Here is a 15,160-nt window from a genome sequence, read left to right as displayed (position 1 = left end):
TTTTATATTTTATTTGAAAACAGGATCTCTTAAGTCAGCGCGGCTGGCTTTGAACCAGTGTGATCCTCCTGTCTTTGATAATCAACCTTTTTTAACCAAAACCTTTTAATTGTTACAAACTTATACTGTACAGTTTAGTAGCCACTAGCCACATTTAAATTCAAGTTGCTTGGTGTGGTGGCGCACGCCTGTAATCCCCGCGCTTGGGAGGCAGAGACAGGAGGATCGCGCAGGTTTGAAACCAGCCGTGCTGGCTTAAGAGACCCTGTTTCCAAATAAAACCTACAAAATAGGTCTGGGAGTGTAGCCCAGAGGTAGACGGGCTTCCAGAAACCCCAGTACCACCAATAAATAAATAAATTAAATAAATAAATAAATAAATTCAAGTTAATTCAAATGAGATAAAACTAAGCATTCAGCTGCTTTTCAACATTTCTCTTAGCTGCATGGCTAAGAGTAAATTGCCATATTGGACAATGCAGTTATAGAATTGTTCTGGTATCTGAGAAAGCACTGTTGAGCATTGTTGTTACCGTCTTCTTGCTCAGAAATCTTAATTTCAGATTCTCCGGTTCTTTTCTTTTTTTAAGGTTTTTTGTTTGTTTGTTCTTAGCTTAATTTTCTTAAAAGTTTTTTTTTTTTTTTTTTTTTTTTTTGCCCTTTTGGAACCGGGGATCGAATCCAGAGCGCTGTACCTGCAAAGCAGGTGCTTTGCCACTGAGCTATATCCCGGCCCCTTCTCGAGTTCTTTCTGCATCAGTAGGTATCTGTAAAATCGGCCAAGCGAAAATAGACATCTTCATTTTTAAAACCTCTACCGGTAATTAATAAACACTTGCTTTCTGGGTGGAATTATTCCCATTTACTTGAATCAAGTGTTTGCTTTATCCCAGGTTCCTAAAAACTGATAGTTTGCATTTAGCAGTAAACATATGCCCAAGTAGAATGATGCATATCTTCTGATACAGAGCTTGAAATTACAGAAAATTCTAATGTGTGCCAGGAACTGTTATTGTTTAAGTCTATGATCCTTTCTCAAATAGAGCCTTTTTAAAAATCATAATGACAAGCCGGGCGTGATGGCGCATGCATGTAATCCTGGAGGCTGAAACAGGAGGGTCGCGGTTCGCGGCCAGCCTCAGCTACTTAGTGAGGACCTCCGCGACTCAGTGAGACCCTGTTTCAAAATAAAGAATAAAAAATAAGGCCGGGCATGTAGCTCAGAGGTAGAATGCCCTTTGGTCCCATCCCTCCTACTGCCAAAAAAAGAAAAATAATAACTGAAGATTTTAATAAGTTGGTAGGGTTTTGCTCTACTCGAATGTATTTTCATTGCACAGTCCTTTGCTGATACATTGTTCAGAGTGTGGAGTATCACATTTGAGAAGAAGATTCAGTTTTCACCATATTGTAAATACAGTTACAGCCATTCTGAGAAAGATTTGGGAATTGTAAAATGTTTGCTTGAGTAATTAGTTAGGACCAAGGAGAATAGTCCAGAAAGAAGTGAACTATGAATGATAGACTAAATATACTTATCTGATTAATTACATTTGAGGTAAGTTACTGATTCATTTAAACATTGTTATTTGTATTGTCAGATGTGCATTTGGGTCATATAGTATTATGTGGCATTAGTGTCTATTACTACTTTTCAATTTCTTTTTCCTTCATACCAAATGTGGATTATAAGCACAGTATGAGTTTACAAGATTAGCATACTCATTTACATATGTGGTTAAAGTTATAAGGACTCCATCTCCACAATATTTGATTCTAAAGACCATGTGGATTTAAAATGTAATATGTTTAGTAGCTCCCAAACTGGTTTTGATAAATGTGTTTCTTCTTGGAGAACACTGCTGGTGTAATATATGATATTAATATCTGCACCAATGACCCTAACAGGTGGAACAATCCAAGGTTTTAATCAAGGAAGGTGGTGTTCAGTTGCTGCTCACAATAGTTGATACCCCAGGATTTGGAGATGCAGTGGATAATAGTAATTGGTAAGAAGTCTTTGTCTTCATTGTTTTTGAGGGGATTTGGGGTATGAGGGTGATTAAACTTTTTTCCTTAACATTTTTTTTTTCTTTTTCTTTTTGGTGGTACTGGCGGTGGAACCCAGAGGCTTTTTACCTCCGGGCTATACTCCCAGACCTTTTTTATATTTTATCTGGAAACAGGGTCTCACTAAGTTGCTGAAAGCCTCACTAAGTAGCTGAGGCTGGCTTTGAATCCGTGCGATCCTCCTGTCTCAGCCTCCCAAGCACGGGGATTACAAGCGTGCACCACCATGCCCGGCTTTTCCTTAACATTTTTTAAAAACTTTGTGTGTGTGTGTGTGTGTGTGTGTGTGTGTGTGTGTGTGTGTGTGTGTATGCGGTACTGAGAATTGAACCCAGGGGCATTCTACCTCTTCGCTACACACCCCAGCCCTATTTTATGTTTAATTTAAAACGGTCTTGAGGCTGGGCATGGTGATGCATGCTTGTAATCCCCACGCTTAGGAGGCTGAGACAAGAGGATCGCACAGGTTCGAAGTCAGCCTCAGCTACTTAGTGAGGCTCTCAGCAATTTAGTAAGACCCTGTTCCCAAGTAAAATATAAAATAGGTCTTGGAGTATAGCCCGGAGGTAGAAAAGCCCCTGGGTTCCACCCTCAGTACCACAAAACAAAAAAACAGGGTTTGCCATGCGGCTGGGCTCAAAACTGCAATCTTTCTGTCTCAGACTCCGAAGTCCTTGAATTTATAGACATGAAGTACACCTGGGATATTGAAAGAGATTGCTTTCCTTTGGTGGTGCTAGGGATCAGATCCATTGCTCTGTGCATGCTAAGCAAGCATTCTACCACAGAACTATACCCCAAGCTCCTTAAAACCTCTTATCTTAGCAGAGATCATTGATATAACTTGGATATGTATGTATATGTATATGTATATGTATTTCGTATATTGCTTAACTACTTTGAACTGATCTTTTTATATAAAAACTTTTTACTTTACTGTAATCATTTGTACAAACTATTTTGTATAACATACTAATTTACCTAATTTTTAGGCCTAAATTTTTCTATAAATTATATGTAAATTAAACACCCATGAAGTTCTAGTCTGAGGTAATTATCTTAGTATTTCATAAACAATTTAATTTTTCTTTTAGATCCATATTGTTTTGAGGTCATTTTTGAAATTCTTGAAATAAGGTCATTATGAAGTTTTTGTATGTTCAAAATAATCTTTTCATTTGGAGTTTAAAACTCTGTAAATTGTTTTTATATTGGAAAATGTCTTAGCAAGTAATATGCTGATAACTATTTTGACATTTAAGCAATTCATTTGTTTTTTATATTGAAAGTTTCAAGATTTAGTAAATATGATTTTACCTGCTTATGAATCTTTATGTAGAATAATTTGAAATGTCTCCCACTGGTGGATTTATTTTTACATAATTAAAAATATCTTTTAGTTGTCATTCATTTGTAGAATTTCACCTTAATTGTTTTATCTATATTCTGAAGCTGGCAGCCTGTTATTGACTACATTGATAGTAAATTTGAGGATTACCTAAATGCAGAATCTCGAGTGAACAGACGTCAGATGCCTGATAGCAGGGTGCAGTGCTGTTTATACTTCATTGCTCCCTCAGGACATGGGTCAGTATCTTGATTCTTCTGATGCTTTGTTATTTACTGTTCCTGTGTGTGCATATCTTAAAGTTCTTATGTCTATGGAGTACACATAACTCATGATAAAGTACCAAATTCTATGTAGAAATGACTTAGAAAAAAATTCTTTTGGGCCTAGTGAAGCTAACAATGATTTTACTCCTTAGTTCCTCATATACAAGGATTTTTCCTGCTTCAAGGACAGCACCAAAATTTTCACCATGGTTTGTGGTCTCTGTATGACTTATTTTAGCTATACTTTGTCACTAACTAAACTATCAGATAAGGAGAAACATCAGTAATAATTGGGTTAGACATATTCTGAGAAACTCCAAGCATGCTATTTATTATAGGTTTGATAGAGAAAGTAATTTAAAATGTTGAATGATAATGTTCTCTTGACATTTCTTCAGTTTGGCTTCGATTTCACCTTCACCATCAGTCACATGGTTTAGGTTTCATACTGCCAGTATGACCTGTTTATTGGTAGCCAGAATCATCTGGTTCCAGACATTCATCTGATCCAGTTGTTCTGTCTGCAGTAGTTAACCTGAATCCCTTCCCCATGATCTTTACTCTTCTGTCCTCTTGAGTAGGTATATGTCATTGTCAGTTGCACGTGTTTTTATTTACTCTTCTTCAGTCTTTGTTTGAGTAAGTGACAGCATCATTCAGTCATTAACGGTCTCATATCCACCATCTCTCCATCCAAGGCAACTATTTTGTAGCATAGCATTGTCATCTAACAACCAAAGTACAGTAGGGTAAACCTATTCCTTTCTCTTCTATTTCTGGTTTTCCTCTTCATCTTTTCCTTAAATAGTCTGAGCCTATTTTCAGTTTTTCTTAGTTACCATTTTTGCACTGAGATTGGAGGGGTAAAAATGTTTTATGTCTAATATTCTACAGTGCTCTGAAAAGTTCATATCCTTATGTAACTTTACTGACTTACCTAGTTAAAAGACTCAAAAATAATATAAAAAATACAATACATTGGCTGAGCGTGGTGGCCCACACCTGTAATCCCAGCATTTGGGAGGCTGAGACTGGAGGATCATGGTTCGCGGACAGCTTCAGTTACTTAGTGAAGCCATCTGCAACTTAGTGAGACCCTGTTTCAAAATAAAGAATAAAATATAGGGCAGGGAATGTAGCTTGGAGCTACAGTGCCCCTGCATTCCATCCCCGGTACCACATGAAAATATACATATACACTATAAATTATTTTATGAGTACTTGGGTAGACTTTTGGAATTTATATCTTTTGTCATTCTAGTTTAATTTGTTACGACTTCTTCCTGGAAGTCAACAGAATAAACTCCTAATCTATAGTTAGGTCAATACAAATTAGTCAGCTTATAACCAATTTTATTATTTCAGGTCTTTTGAACTGTCTCCAAGTTTTATTAATTCTCATGAAATCACATTCCTCCCATTCCCATGTGGGAAAATTTATTTCTTAAAATTGCATGGGAAACAAGAGTTTTTTGAAAAGAAAAAATTTAAGGACTCAAATGGTATTCAGTGGCTTTGAGCCATTACTTGTTTGTCACAAGGGATGGGAGTTCAAATTTTTTATATTTTTGTATAAAAATATGCTTTTGAACAGTCTCTCAGTTTTCTATTTTTAGACATGGATCTGTTTTGCCCATTAGTAGGTGCTACTATAGATTAAATGAAAGACTATGGCACTGAATTTTGTTTAGAGAGTTCAAATCCCCTCCTCACACCAAACTGAAATTCCATGCAATCTAGTTAATGAATTAAGCCTTTTCTATCTTGTTTGGTTGGTCCTTAGATTCCCTTTTTAGAAACATCTTATTTTTAAAATAATAATAAATGCGTCCAATAATGTATTGATTTTAATGCCTTCTTCATCCTGTCAAAAGTCATTATTAGATGTAGGACTAATTTATTATTATTATTTCGAGTATTGTTATTTCATTTGGTTTGTACAGTTTGGTACCTGCTATTAAAATTAAAAACCAACTTGAAGCTTGAATTCTAAAATGGTATCTTACTCATTAATATTTTTAAATATACATTATCATTCAGCGAGTTTTATAAAGAAGGTTTTTACCCTCAGAAATATATGTATGTATATAGTATGTGTATATGTGTACATGTACATATGTGGTATATTTGTTATTTGCCCTATAATTTATTTTGCTACAGGTTTTGAGATTAAATAATCTGTTCCTTTAATGGTGGTTGTATTGTTTGTTTGTTTGTGGTACTGGGGATTGAACCCAGGGGCATTCTGCCTTCAAGCTATATCCCAGTCCTATTTTATTCTTTCTTTTTCCATTTCTTTATTGGTGCATTGTAGTCATACATCTTAATGGGGTACAAGATGGTAGCGGCACACATGCACACATCACTCATTTAGCCCTTCCCCAATTTCTCCCATTCCCTCCCCCCTTTCTTATTTATTTTTGTGGTACTAGGAATTGAACACAGAAGTATTCTGCCCCTGAGCAATACCCCCCAGCCCTTTTTATTTTTTATTTTTTAATATGAAAAAGGTCCTCACTAGGTTACTGAGAGTCTCAGTAAGTTTCTGAGGCTGGTCTCAACCTGTGATCCTCCATTCTCAGCTTTCCAAGTACTGGAAATACAGGCATGTGTCACCACACCTAGTTGGGCGCTTGAAATAAAACTTTTTTTTTTTTTTTTGGTGGTACTGGGAATTGAACCCAGGAGCATTCTACCAAGCTTCACCCCCAGCCCTATATTTTATTCTTTATTTTGAAATAGGGTCTCACTGAGTTGTGGAGGGGGCCTCACTATATAGTGAGTCAGGCCACAAAACTGTGATCCTCCTGTCTCAGCCTCCCAAGTACTGGGATTACAAACCTGTGCCACCACATGTTGCACTAAGTTGTGGAGGGCCTTACTGAGTAGCTGAGGCTGGCCGCGAACCTGCAACCTTCCTGTTTCAGCCTTCCTTTCTATTTCAGCCTTCCAAGTACCAGGATTACAATCATGCACCAGCACATCCGGCTCTAATGGGGATTTATCTTATAAAAATTCTGTAAAGGACTTTATATTGTTTAAAAATTAGATTTAAACACCAAATTTGTGATGAAAAGACAAAGCTACATAAAATTGAAGAGACAGGAAATATTTCAACCAGTATGTAATCAGCATATGAACTAAATGTTTCTTTCTATCGACATTTTCTAAGCTTCTTAATTTGTATACTAATTTTTAATATATTTTTTATTGAAAGTAAATGTTATACATTTAATCTGTATTTGGTGCCCGCTGGGAGGCTGTGCCAAGAGGATTACAGTTTGCAGACAGCCTTAGCCACTTAAAGATGCCCCTTGCAACTCAGTGAGAACCTGTTTGAAAATAAAGAATAAAAAAATAGGGCTGGGGGTGTAGCTCGGAGGTAGAATGCCCCTGGATTTCATCTTCAGTACTGGAAAAAAAAAAAATAAAAAACCAAAAACCTATGGCTAGGATATTCAGAGGCCACAGTCCAAAGCCTTTTTAGTCACTGCAGTGCTTCTTGAAGTCCTGTTCTGTTTGTTGACTGGCTCACCGTATCTTCAGAAAGTGTTTCTTGTAGGTCAGCTCGTTGATTGTATTTCATTAGTCATTGGTGAGGAATCTGTTTCCCCATATCATCATTCAATGATATTAAATGCTATTTCAGACTCAAGCCACTGGATATTGAGTTTATGAAGCGTTTGCATGAAAAAGTGAACATCATCCCACTTATTGCCAAAGCAGACACACTCACACCAGAGGAGTGCCAGCAGTTTAAAAAGCAGGTGAGCAGAATGAGTTGACTCTGGTGTTTTCTACTGTTTGTGTAATTTGCAGTTGATACTATTTTTCTTGGTGTTAAGTATTGCAATCCTTTTCTCTTTTGAATTTACTAGATGGTCAAATTGTTTAAAAATGAAATAATATTCTGCCTTTCTTCTCAAAGCTATTATCATATTGCTTTTATCCTCGTGAATTTTTAAGTAGGACAAATTTTAAACATTTTTAAATAACTCCCATTACTATTTCTCCCTTCATTACAATTATCATCTTAGAATTAATTCCCTGGAAGACCACTTTTTAAAAGTTTGGTTATTTTTATGGCCCTTTATTTCCCTCTGTATTTTGTCATAATGTTTCCCCAAATGAAACAAATCCACTTCTTTTTATAATGATTATATCTGTTTTCCTAAAATTTTGCCAACATTGCTTGTTATTTTTATTGTAAAAATTTGTTTGGAATAAAGTAGTTGCCTGAAGATTTCTTTTCTTTAACTTTTAATGACATTGTTCAGAAAGGTTGAACTTTGTTTTAAGCAGGGCTATGCTCATTTTAAAATTTCTTTTGTGAACATCCTGTTCAAAACCATTGTCTTTTTATTCTATTTGGTATTGACTGGATTTTTTTTATTCTGAATAATAGTCCTCTCATTTTCACAAGTATATTGTCTTTTTCCTCTTCTTATATTTTAATTTTGCTACATGTACATATATTTATATCCGACATAAGAGATATAAGCATGCTTAATATATCTTTTAGACACATCTCTTATATGTGTGGAAGATATATATCTCCCAGTTTAATTTTTTTCTATTTCTTAATATCCCTCCTTCCCCTGCTTTCCCTCCTTGCTTTCCCCTCTTCCCTACTCCTTTCTTTCCTCCCTCCTCTTCCCTCTCCCTCTCTCTGTCTAATTTGGCACTGGGAATTGAACCCAGGACCTTGTGTGTATGTTACTGATGAGCATTGCTCTTAGCCCCAGTTTTCTTTTTTGTATGCTTAAAATTGTGGTTCCTATCCAGCGACCCTATCAGAATCACCTAGAGATTTTTTTAAGTGAATTGTTGGCCTTTATGAAGATGGTACTTTAGTATTTATTTTGAAAATGTGACAGGGCGTGGTGGTGCACGCTTGTAATCCCAGCATTTGGGAAGCTGAGACAGGAGGATCGCGGTGTGAGGACAGCCTCAGCTACTTAGTGAGGCCCTCCACAACTTAGTGAGACCCTGTTTCAAGATAAAGAATAAAAGATAGGGCAGGGGGTATAGCTCGGAGGTCGAGTGTTCCTGGGTTCCATCCCCAGGCCCCTCCCCCATGCTTATTCACACCATTTGCATTGTTTGAATCAGTAATCTCTGAACAAGAACCAGTACTCTGAGAGCTAGCTGTTATTTTCTTTTTGCCGTTTAAACTGTCTGCTGGCAATGTATCTGTTACCTTATCACTTATTATCATTTTTTATATAAGTGCATACCCCGTTGGAAAAGGTACGTGGTCTTGTTTTCCAGTGGCAATTCCTACTTCTCTTCACTTCTGTCTAGTAGAGTAACTGTAACTCATTTTGCGGAAGTCCTTTTGCTGCTGAGCACCCCTGCAAGGAAAGCAGCGCCAGAGTCCAGTATAGGCAAGGAAGCTAGTTCCAGGTGTGTCCACCATTGCCTTGCTATGAAATCAAGTAGGGTAGGTAGTTGAAATTCTTGGATGTCTCTTTTTTGTTTAGAATTTGGAGCGATTTGGGACAAGATCATTTAATTTGAACTCTGTCACTTTTGATATTATGAGTAAGCTGTCTTTGGTTTTCTGTATTTTTTTAGACTCTATGAGGGCCATAATTATTAAGGTATTTGTTTTCCCTGATGTGCTTGTGTACTCTTGTTTATTGCTCTTTGATTTGTGTGTATGCACTTGTACATGGAGGAATATTTTCTGATCAGACAGTAAGTTTGTTTTCCTAGGACCAATGTTGTACTTAATTTTACTTACCCTTGTCATACACTAGTAAAATTTCTAGGTGAATTTAAGTTCTGTTTTTTAAGCTGAGTAAAACAGTTATATTTAGAGAAAGAATCTTGGTAATTATACATAAATAACCTAAAGCCATTAGAGTAGAAACCAACTGGAGAAATACCTTACAAAATGTTAGCTTTAGAGAACTCTTTTGTTATGATAAATATATGACTTTAACACTTTTGAAATAATTGAATTTTGGTATTTGTATATAATATTTGTAGTTAAAAGAAGACTGGCAATAGTTCTTTGTTTTTTTTTTTATATTACAATTTTATGTAATTAGAAAACAGGATTTTATGTAAAAATCCAAGAAGTATTCAATACAAATAGGGCCATTATAGTTTCAGTATACAGGTGGAACTCTTTTTGCTAAATACTTCTTCTATTTTAGATAATGAAAGAAATCCAAGAACATAAAATTAAAATATATGAATTTCCAGAGACAGATGATGAAGAAGAAAATAAACTGGTTAAAAAGATAAAGGTAGGCTCATTCTTCCCTTTGTCCTCCCCCATTGTGCATTGTGTGTGTGTGTGTGTGTGTGTGTGTGTGTGTGTGTGTGTGTGTGTGTGGAAAGGTTTGAAGACCTTTATCATATATTGTAATATCCACAGGAAAGATTTTAAAAATCAGTGTTTTTAGGTTGTTGGCTTACAAAATGAATAAGGAGATATATGTTGAATTTAACTTGACAGTTAACCTTGGTGATTAGCTGTTACATGTAATAAGGCACTATGTGTAATAGGTGAATAACACATTTTTTACTTCAAATTCCTTTTTAGCTAATTGGTTTCATATTATATAATTTCCCCCCTAAGAAATGAGTGATGAGGAGGGAGAGGATTCATTCTGTTATCTATGTATCTGTTTATTTATTGCACTGTTGAGGCTGTAACCCAGGGCTTTATACATATTAGCAAAGTACTTTAGCACTGAATTACATGCCCAGCCCAGCTGTTTTGTTATAATTTTTATAAACCAGACAACAATGTATTTTTTATCCTTTTATAAAAGCCAACTCCCAAATCCATATCACATTAATTTTCTGTATTTTAATTTATCGGTGTTTTTGCTACACAGGTCTTCTAATGGAATCAGTGTTTTTTTTTTTTTAACAACAAAGATTATGTTATTCCTGAATTTTTGGTGCTAAATTGATTATATGTACTTAGAATATACTTCTGACAAATTTTCTCACAATTAAAAAAATAAAACCCCTTTGGAATGTACCAAAATTACCTGAGCTGCAAGAATTTTGGAAGCGTATTCTCTGAGTTAATATGGGTGAACACAAACCAAGTCTCCTGGGACTGAACTTTCAAAATTAGACCAATATAGTATTTATGCTTCCAGTATTATTTGGTATGGTTGATTTATGATCAGGTAGGCAGGTTCATCATAGCCTCACTTTTTTCATTTAGATGCCAATAGGAATATCTTTTTAGAATGACTTTTAGCAAATAATTTGACTAATATATGTCTTAGTATTCTAAAAATTTGAAGGAAAATAAATTCATTGATTTTCTTGGTGATAATACCATGTAAGTAGTAATTTACTAAATATTTATTGACTGGCTTATAAAAGGGAGTACAGAATTATTACAAAAGTAAATTTTTATTGTTATTCGGTTATAATGTACCTTCTTTATTCTTGAATTTCTGAGGACTACAAAGATGTGTTTGAACAACAATACTTTATTTTATAGGACCGTTTACCTCTTGCTGTGGTAGGTAGTAATACTATCATTGAAGTCAATGGCAAAAGGGTCAGAGGAAGGCAGTATCCTTGGGGTGTGGCTGAAGGTAAGGTTCTCTTCACTGAGTGACTTTCTGTAAGATCTCACAATAGTGACCAAAGAGTTTGTCCTTATAGTTAGTAGTGCAGTGTGCATTCTCACTGATGCACTGTAGATTTTCTAGGACAGTTCTGATTTCATTTTTTTTGTCTCATTTTCTTCAAAAGTACAATCCTGTTTCAGACCTTAAGTCTAGAGTTGTAATACTTTCGAAGTCACTTGTCATTACCTACTTTTCTCATCTCAGCCCCATCCTTAAGTCAATTTCTATTTTCTTGTTGAAAACATAAATCAGGCAGGCATTCTTTGCCCAAGGACAAAAGAAAGCTTTCAAGGAGTCTAGTAAATTCTCTGAAATGGTGCAGTTTGGAGAGAAATCTCATCACCTTTATAAGAGTCGTAAATAGATCAGAATAATTGAAAATATTTATAACCCCAGTAAAAACATTTACAGTCTCCTTTTCTTAAGACAATAATCACTTTTTTGGTATCACATCTTTAGAGTAAAAATGTTATTACAAGAGATTTTCTTTCCTAATTTTGTAGTTTTAAATACCAATAACATCATGGTTATAACATCAAAACTTTAGCAGTTCTCTTAGCAATACAAGTGTTTTATCAATTTATAACAAATGCAAATTGGTTTAATGTATTACTTAGTTTTCTGTATTGTTAGCTAATACTTAGTTTCTGTAAGTTGATATCATGATTGTTTTGAACAGTAATTTTTAGGATATTGTTCCAGTTCTTATCAGTGATTCTTGCTATCGGTGGCCCCATTCTTTGTTCCAGCTTTCTACCATACCTAGGCAACTACAGTTGCTGAACTGAGGCTTTAGAACTTACATGCACTGAAAGATTGCTTTGCAGCTCTAGTTTGTGGTTTCTCCCCAGCCCCAAATGGTGTTCCTATTAATGGCTTTTTTTTTTTGGGGGGGGCAGTACTGGGGATTAAACTTATGGGCATTCTGCCTCTGAGCTATATCCCCAGCCCTATTGTTTATTTATTTTGAAACAGGGTATTAACTAGCTGAGCCTGACCATGAACCTGTGATCCTCCTGTACCAGGCTCTCATGTACTGGGATTATAAGCATGCGCCACTACACCTGGCTTAATGACACATTTTTTAAAATAGAGAATTTTAAAGTTCTTAGTTTGTCTTTTTAATTTAGTTATCTCTTAAGGTTTCTATAAAGTGATTCTATCTTCACTGACACAAACTACATTTTTAAAATATATTTTATTGAGTAAGTGTATTCTCTATTAATCATGAGAAAATACATTTTTTTCCCTTTCACATTTTCGAAAACTATTTCCAGAGAGCTCATTTATTAGGTCTGTATATTCATTACAGAGGATTCAAATGAAATAAAGCAATATTATAGTACATTATCTGCCATTCCCTTGAGTACTGTGTTCGTGTTAAACCTCAGTGAACATTTTATCTAAGAAGTTCTACTTATTCTCTTACCGTTTTTATCCCCAAGCTCCTATGAAATTTCCTTTGAGAAGTCTGGGTTTAATGGAAATAATATTTGTGGTCTATTCCTTACAGTTGAGAATGGTGAACATTGTGATTTCACAATTCTAAGAAATATGTTGATAAGGTAAGTGCAAACAGTGATGTTAATTCTAGGAGTGAAACAAGTACTTTCTGGAAAGAACTCGGATTATTTCCCCTAGGTTTTGAAGTCATTAGTAAAATACAAAAATACATTGTGTGGCTAAAGATACAAAGGAAAGTCGGTCTCTTCATTGTATTTTGTGTTGAGGTTTAATTCTGAGATAGGTATGAAAGGCAGACTAGGAAAGATTCTTGCTCAACATTAAAAGCTTGGGAAAACTGTAGAAGGAAAGGCATTTTTAATCAAAAGCTAGATTTTTTTATATTAAAAGGTGCACACAGCGCCGGTCATGGTGGCACACGCTTGTAATCCCTGCGCTTGGGAGGCATAGACAGGAGGATCGCGCAGGTTCGAAGCCAACCTTGGTAGCTTAAAAGACCCTGTTTCCAAATAAAAAATATAAAATTGGTCTGGGAGTGTAGCCCAGAAGTAGAAGGGTTCCATCCCCAGTACCACCACCACACACAAAAAAGTGCACAGCCTAATAGCTGGTTAGTGGAGCATTTTTATGTACTGAAAAACAGTCTTCCTTCCAGGCTGGGAAACATTCCTAAATTGTGTATTTCAGATCTGCTGAAAGAGAATAAAAGCTAGGACATTGAGGCCTTCTTGTCTGGAGGCCCAGGGGCTTGGATTTGAGAAGCAGTAGCCAAGAGGAAATCACAAAGAAAAAGCTTAGTAAGAGGAAGTTTAACAGGACTTGAGACATTCATCTAAAAAGAACAGAAAGAGAAACAAAAATAAACCTCAGTGCTTTCATGTTGACACATTCCTTCTTCCTAACATTCCTGTCCTCACGTCTTCTCTGCTTCCTCTTGCTTTTCCAGTCCCTCAGAACATATTTTCTTCAACCACTCCTGTGGTATGTCCATTCCAAGTCATTGTCTGTTCATTTTCTTTTATACTATTGCTTTCTTTCCTTGTGCTCAGCAATCTTTTATCTGTATGGAGGAAGTAATATATGTAAGGATGATAATTAAAGTCATGAAATAACAATCAAGAGGGAAATTTTAAGAAAGCCAAGGTACTGTCTCAAAAAATAGAGATGAGAGTGAATTTTGAAATCAAAGAAATTGGCATGTAATTACTACTTTCTCAGAGGTAGAAAGTAGAGGTGATTAGACATTTGGGGTTGCCAGGCCTCACATAGTGAGAAAACAGGTGTGTGTGAGAAGATACCTTAGAGTTTAGACAGCGTAACAGATGAGGTTCTGTTATGAACTGTCACTCTCTTTCTTCCATTCTTAAGGTCTGACTTAAAAAGAGGTAATAATGCAATTTCCCACGACACTGTATATGCAAGGACTGTTTACTATTTCTGTTGCATTTCTTTTGAATTTTAAGTTTTCTGTGGTGCTTCACACCGGAGAGGTGGTACTCTAAAATTTTCCTATGTATTTTTAAACTGTTTAATTATTAATTACCTTTATTTCTAAGGGGGCTATTTTTGTGTGGTATTGGGAATTGAACCCAGAGGCATTCTACCTCCGAGCTACTAATTACCTTTATTTCTAAAATGTTGTAGAAGAGAAGGCCAGTTACTGAGCCAGAAGCCATTTTGTTTTGTTTTGCCATGCTGAAAATCAAACCCAAAGCCTCCATCATGCTAATGTACCACCGAATCCCTAGCACAGAAGCGACTTTGAATGTTTGTAGCCCAGCAGCTTTTGAGGGGACTCCCTAATAAAAAAGTACTAGCCAGGCGTGGTGGCGCACTCTTGTAATCCCCACGCTTGGGAGGCGGAGACAGGAGGATCGCGCAGGTTCGGAGCCAGCCGCGCTGGCTTAAGAGACCCTGTTTCCAAATAAAAAAAAGTATAAAAATAGGTCTGGGAGTGTAATCTGGAGGTAGAAGGGTTTCCAGGAACCCCAGTACCACCAAAAAAAAAAAAAGTATTATAGAGCAAACTGAGCGTGCTTGAAGGGAGATTTAATTAGCAAAGCAGCAGGACATTTGCATGTATGAAAATATAAACAGTGTGAGACTATATGCTATCATAAAGATGTATGATTAGTGTAGCTTAGGTCTTTCCTAGATGTTTAACAAATGCTTGAGAGAAGGAAATCCTAATAACCAATATTGCAAATGTTTATAAACCCCAAGTAATTGAAATTTTGCAGACTAAAGTTAGGAATAATGGTTGCTTCTAAGAAAGAGGCAAGTTCAAAGTGTTATTTTACTAGTTAAGAGAACTGGCTACTACAATCAAACCAACAAAAATAGAAGGAGGAAAAGAATACAGATATTCTGGGGGGTGGGTGAGGCTAGGTGGTGCAGAA

The 15,160-nt window shown here is 35.9% G+C and overlaps 1 protein-coding gene across 1 annotated transcript in view; it reads left to right on the top strand.

Annotated features, from left to right (window-relative positions):
* The window catches only part of SEPTIN7 (septin 7), a gene marked incomplete at its 5' end in the record, with an annotated part of 98,054 nt that overhangs the window by 62,140 nt on the left and 20,754 nt on the right, over positions 1-15,160 (top strand). Inside the window, 6 exon segments of the mRNA XM_080701526.1 lie at positions 1,909-2,009; positions 3,523-3,657; positions 7,334-7,451; positions 9,849-9,941; positions 11,165-11,261; positions 12,811-12,862. Coding sequence (XP_080557652.1) covers positions 1,909-2,009; positions 3,523-3,657; positions 7,334-7,451; positions 9,849-9,941; positions 11,165-11,261; positions 12,811-12,862 — 596 coding nt within the window.

Source organism: Muscardinus avellanarius, assembly GCF_963383645.1.
Source record: "Muscardinus avellanarius genome assembly, chromosome: 9".
In the NCBI taxonomy this organism is placed as follows: domain Eukaryota; kingdom Metazoa; phylum Chordata; class Mammalia; order Rodentia; family Gliridae; genus Muscardinus; species Muscardinus avellanarius.
Note: the sequence above shows the minus strand (reverse complement) of the source record. Positions and strands in the feature narration are given on the sequence as shown.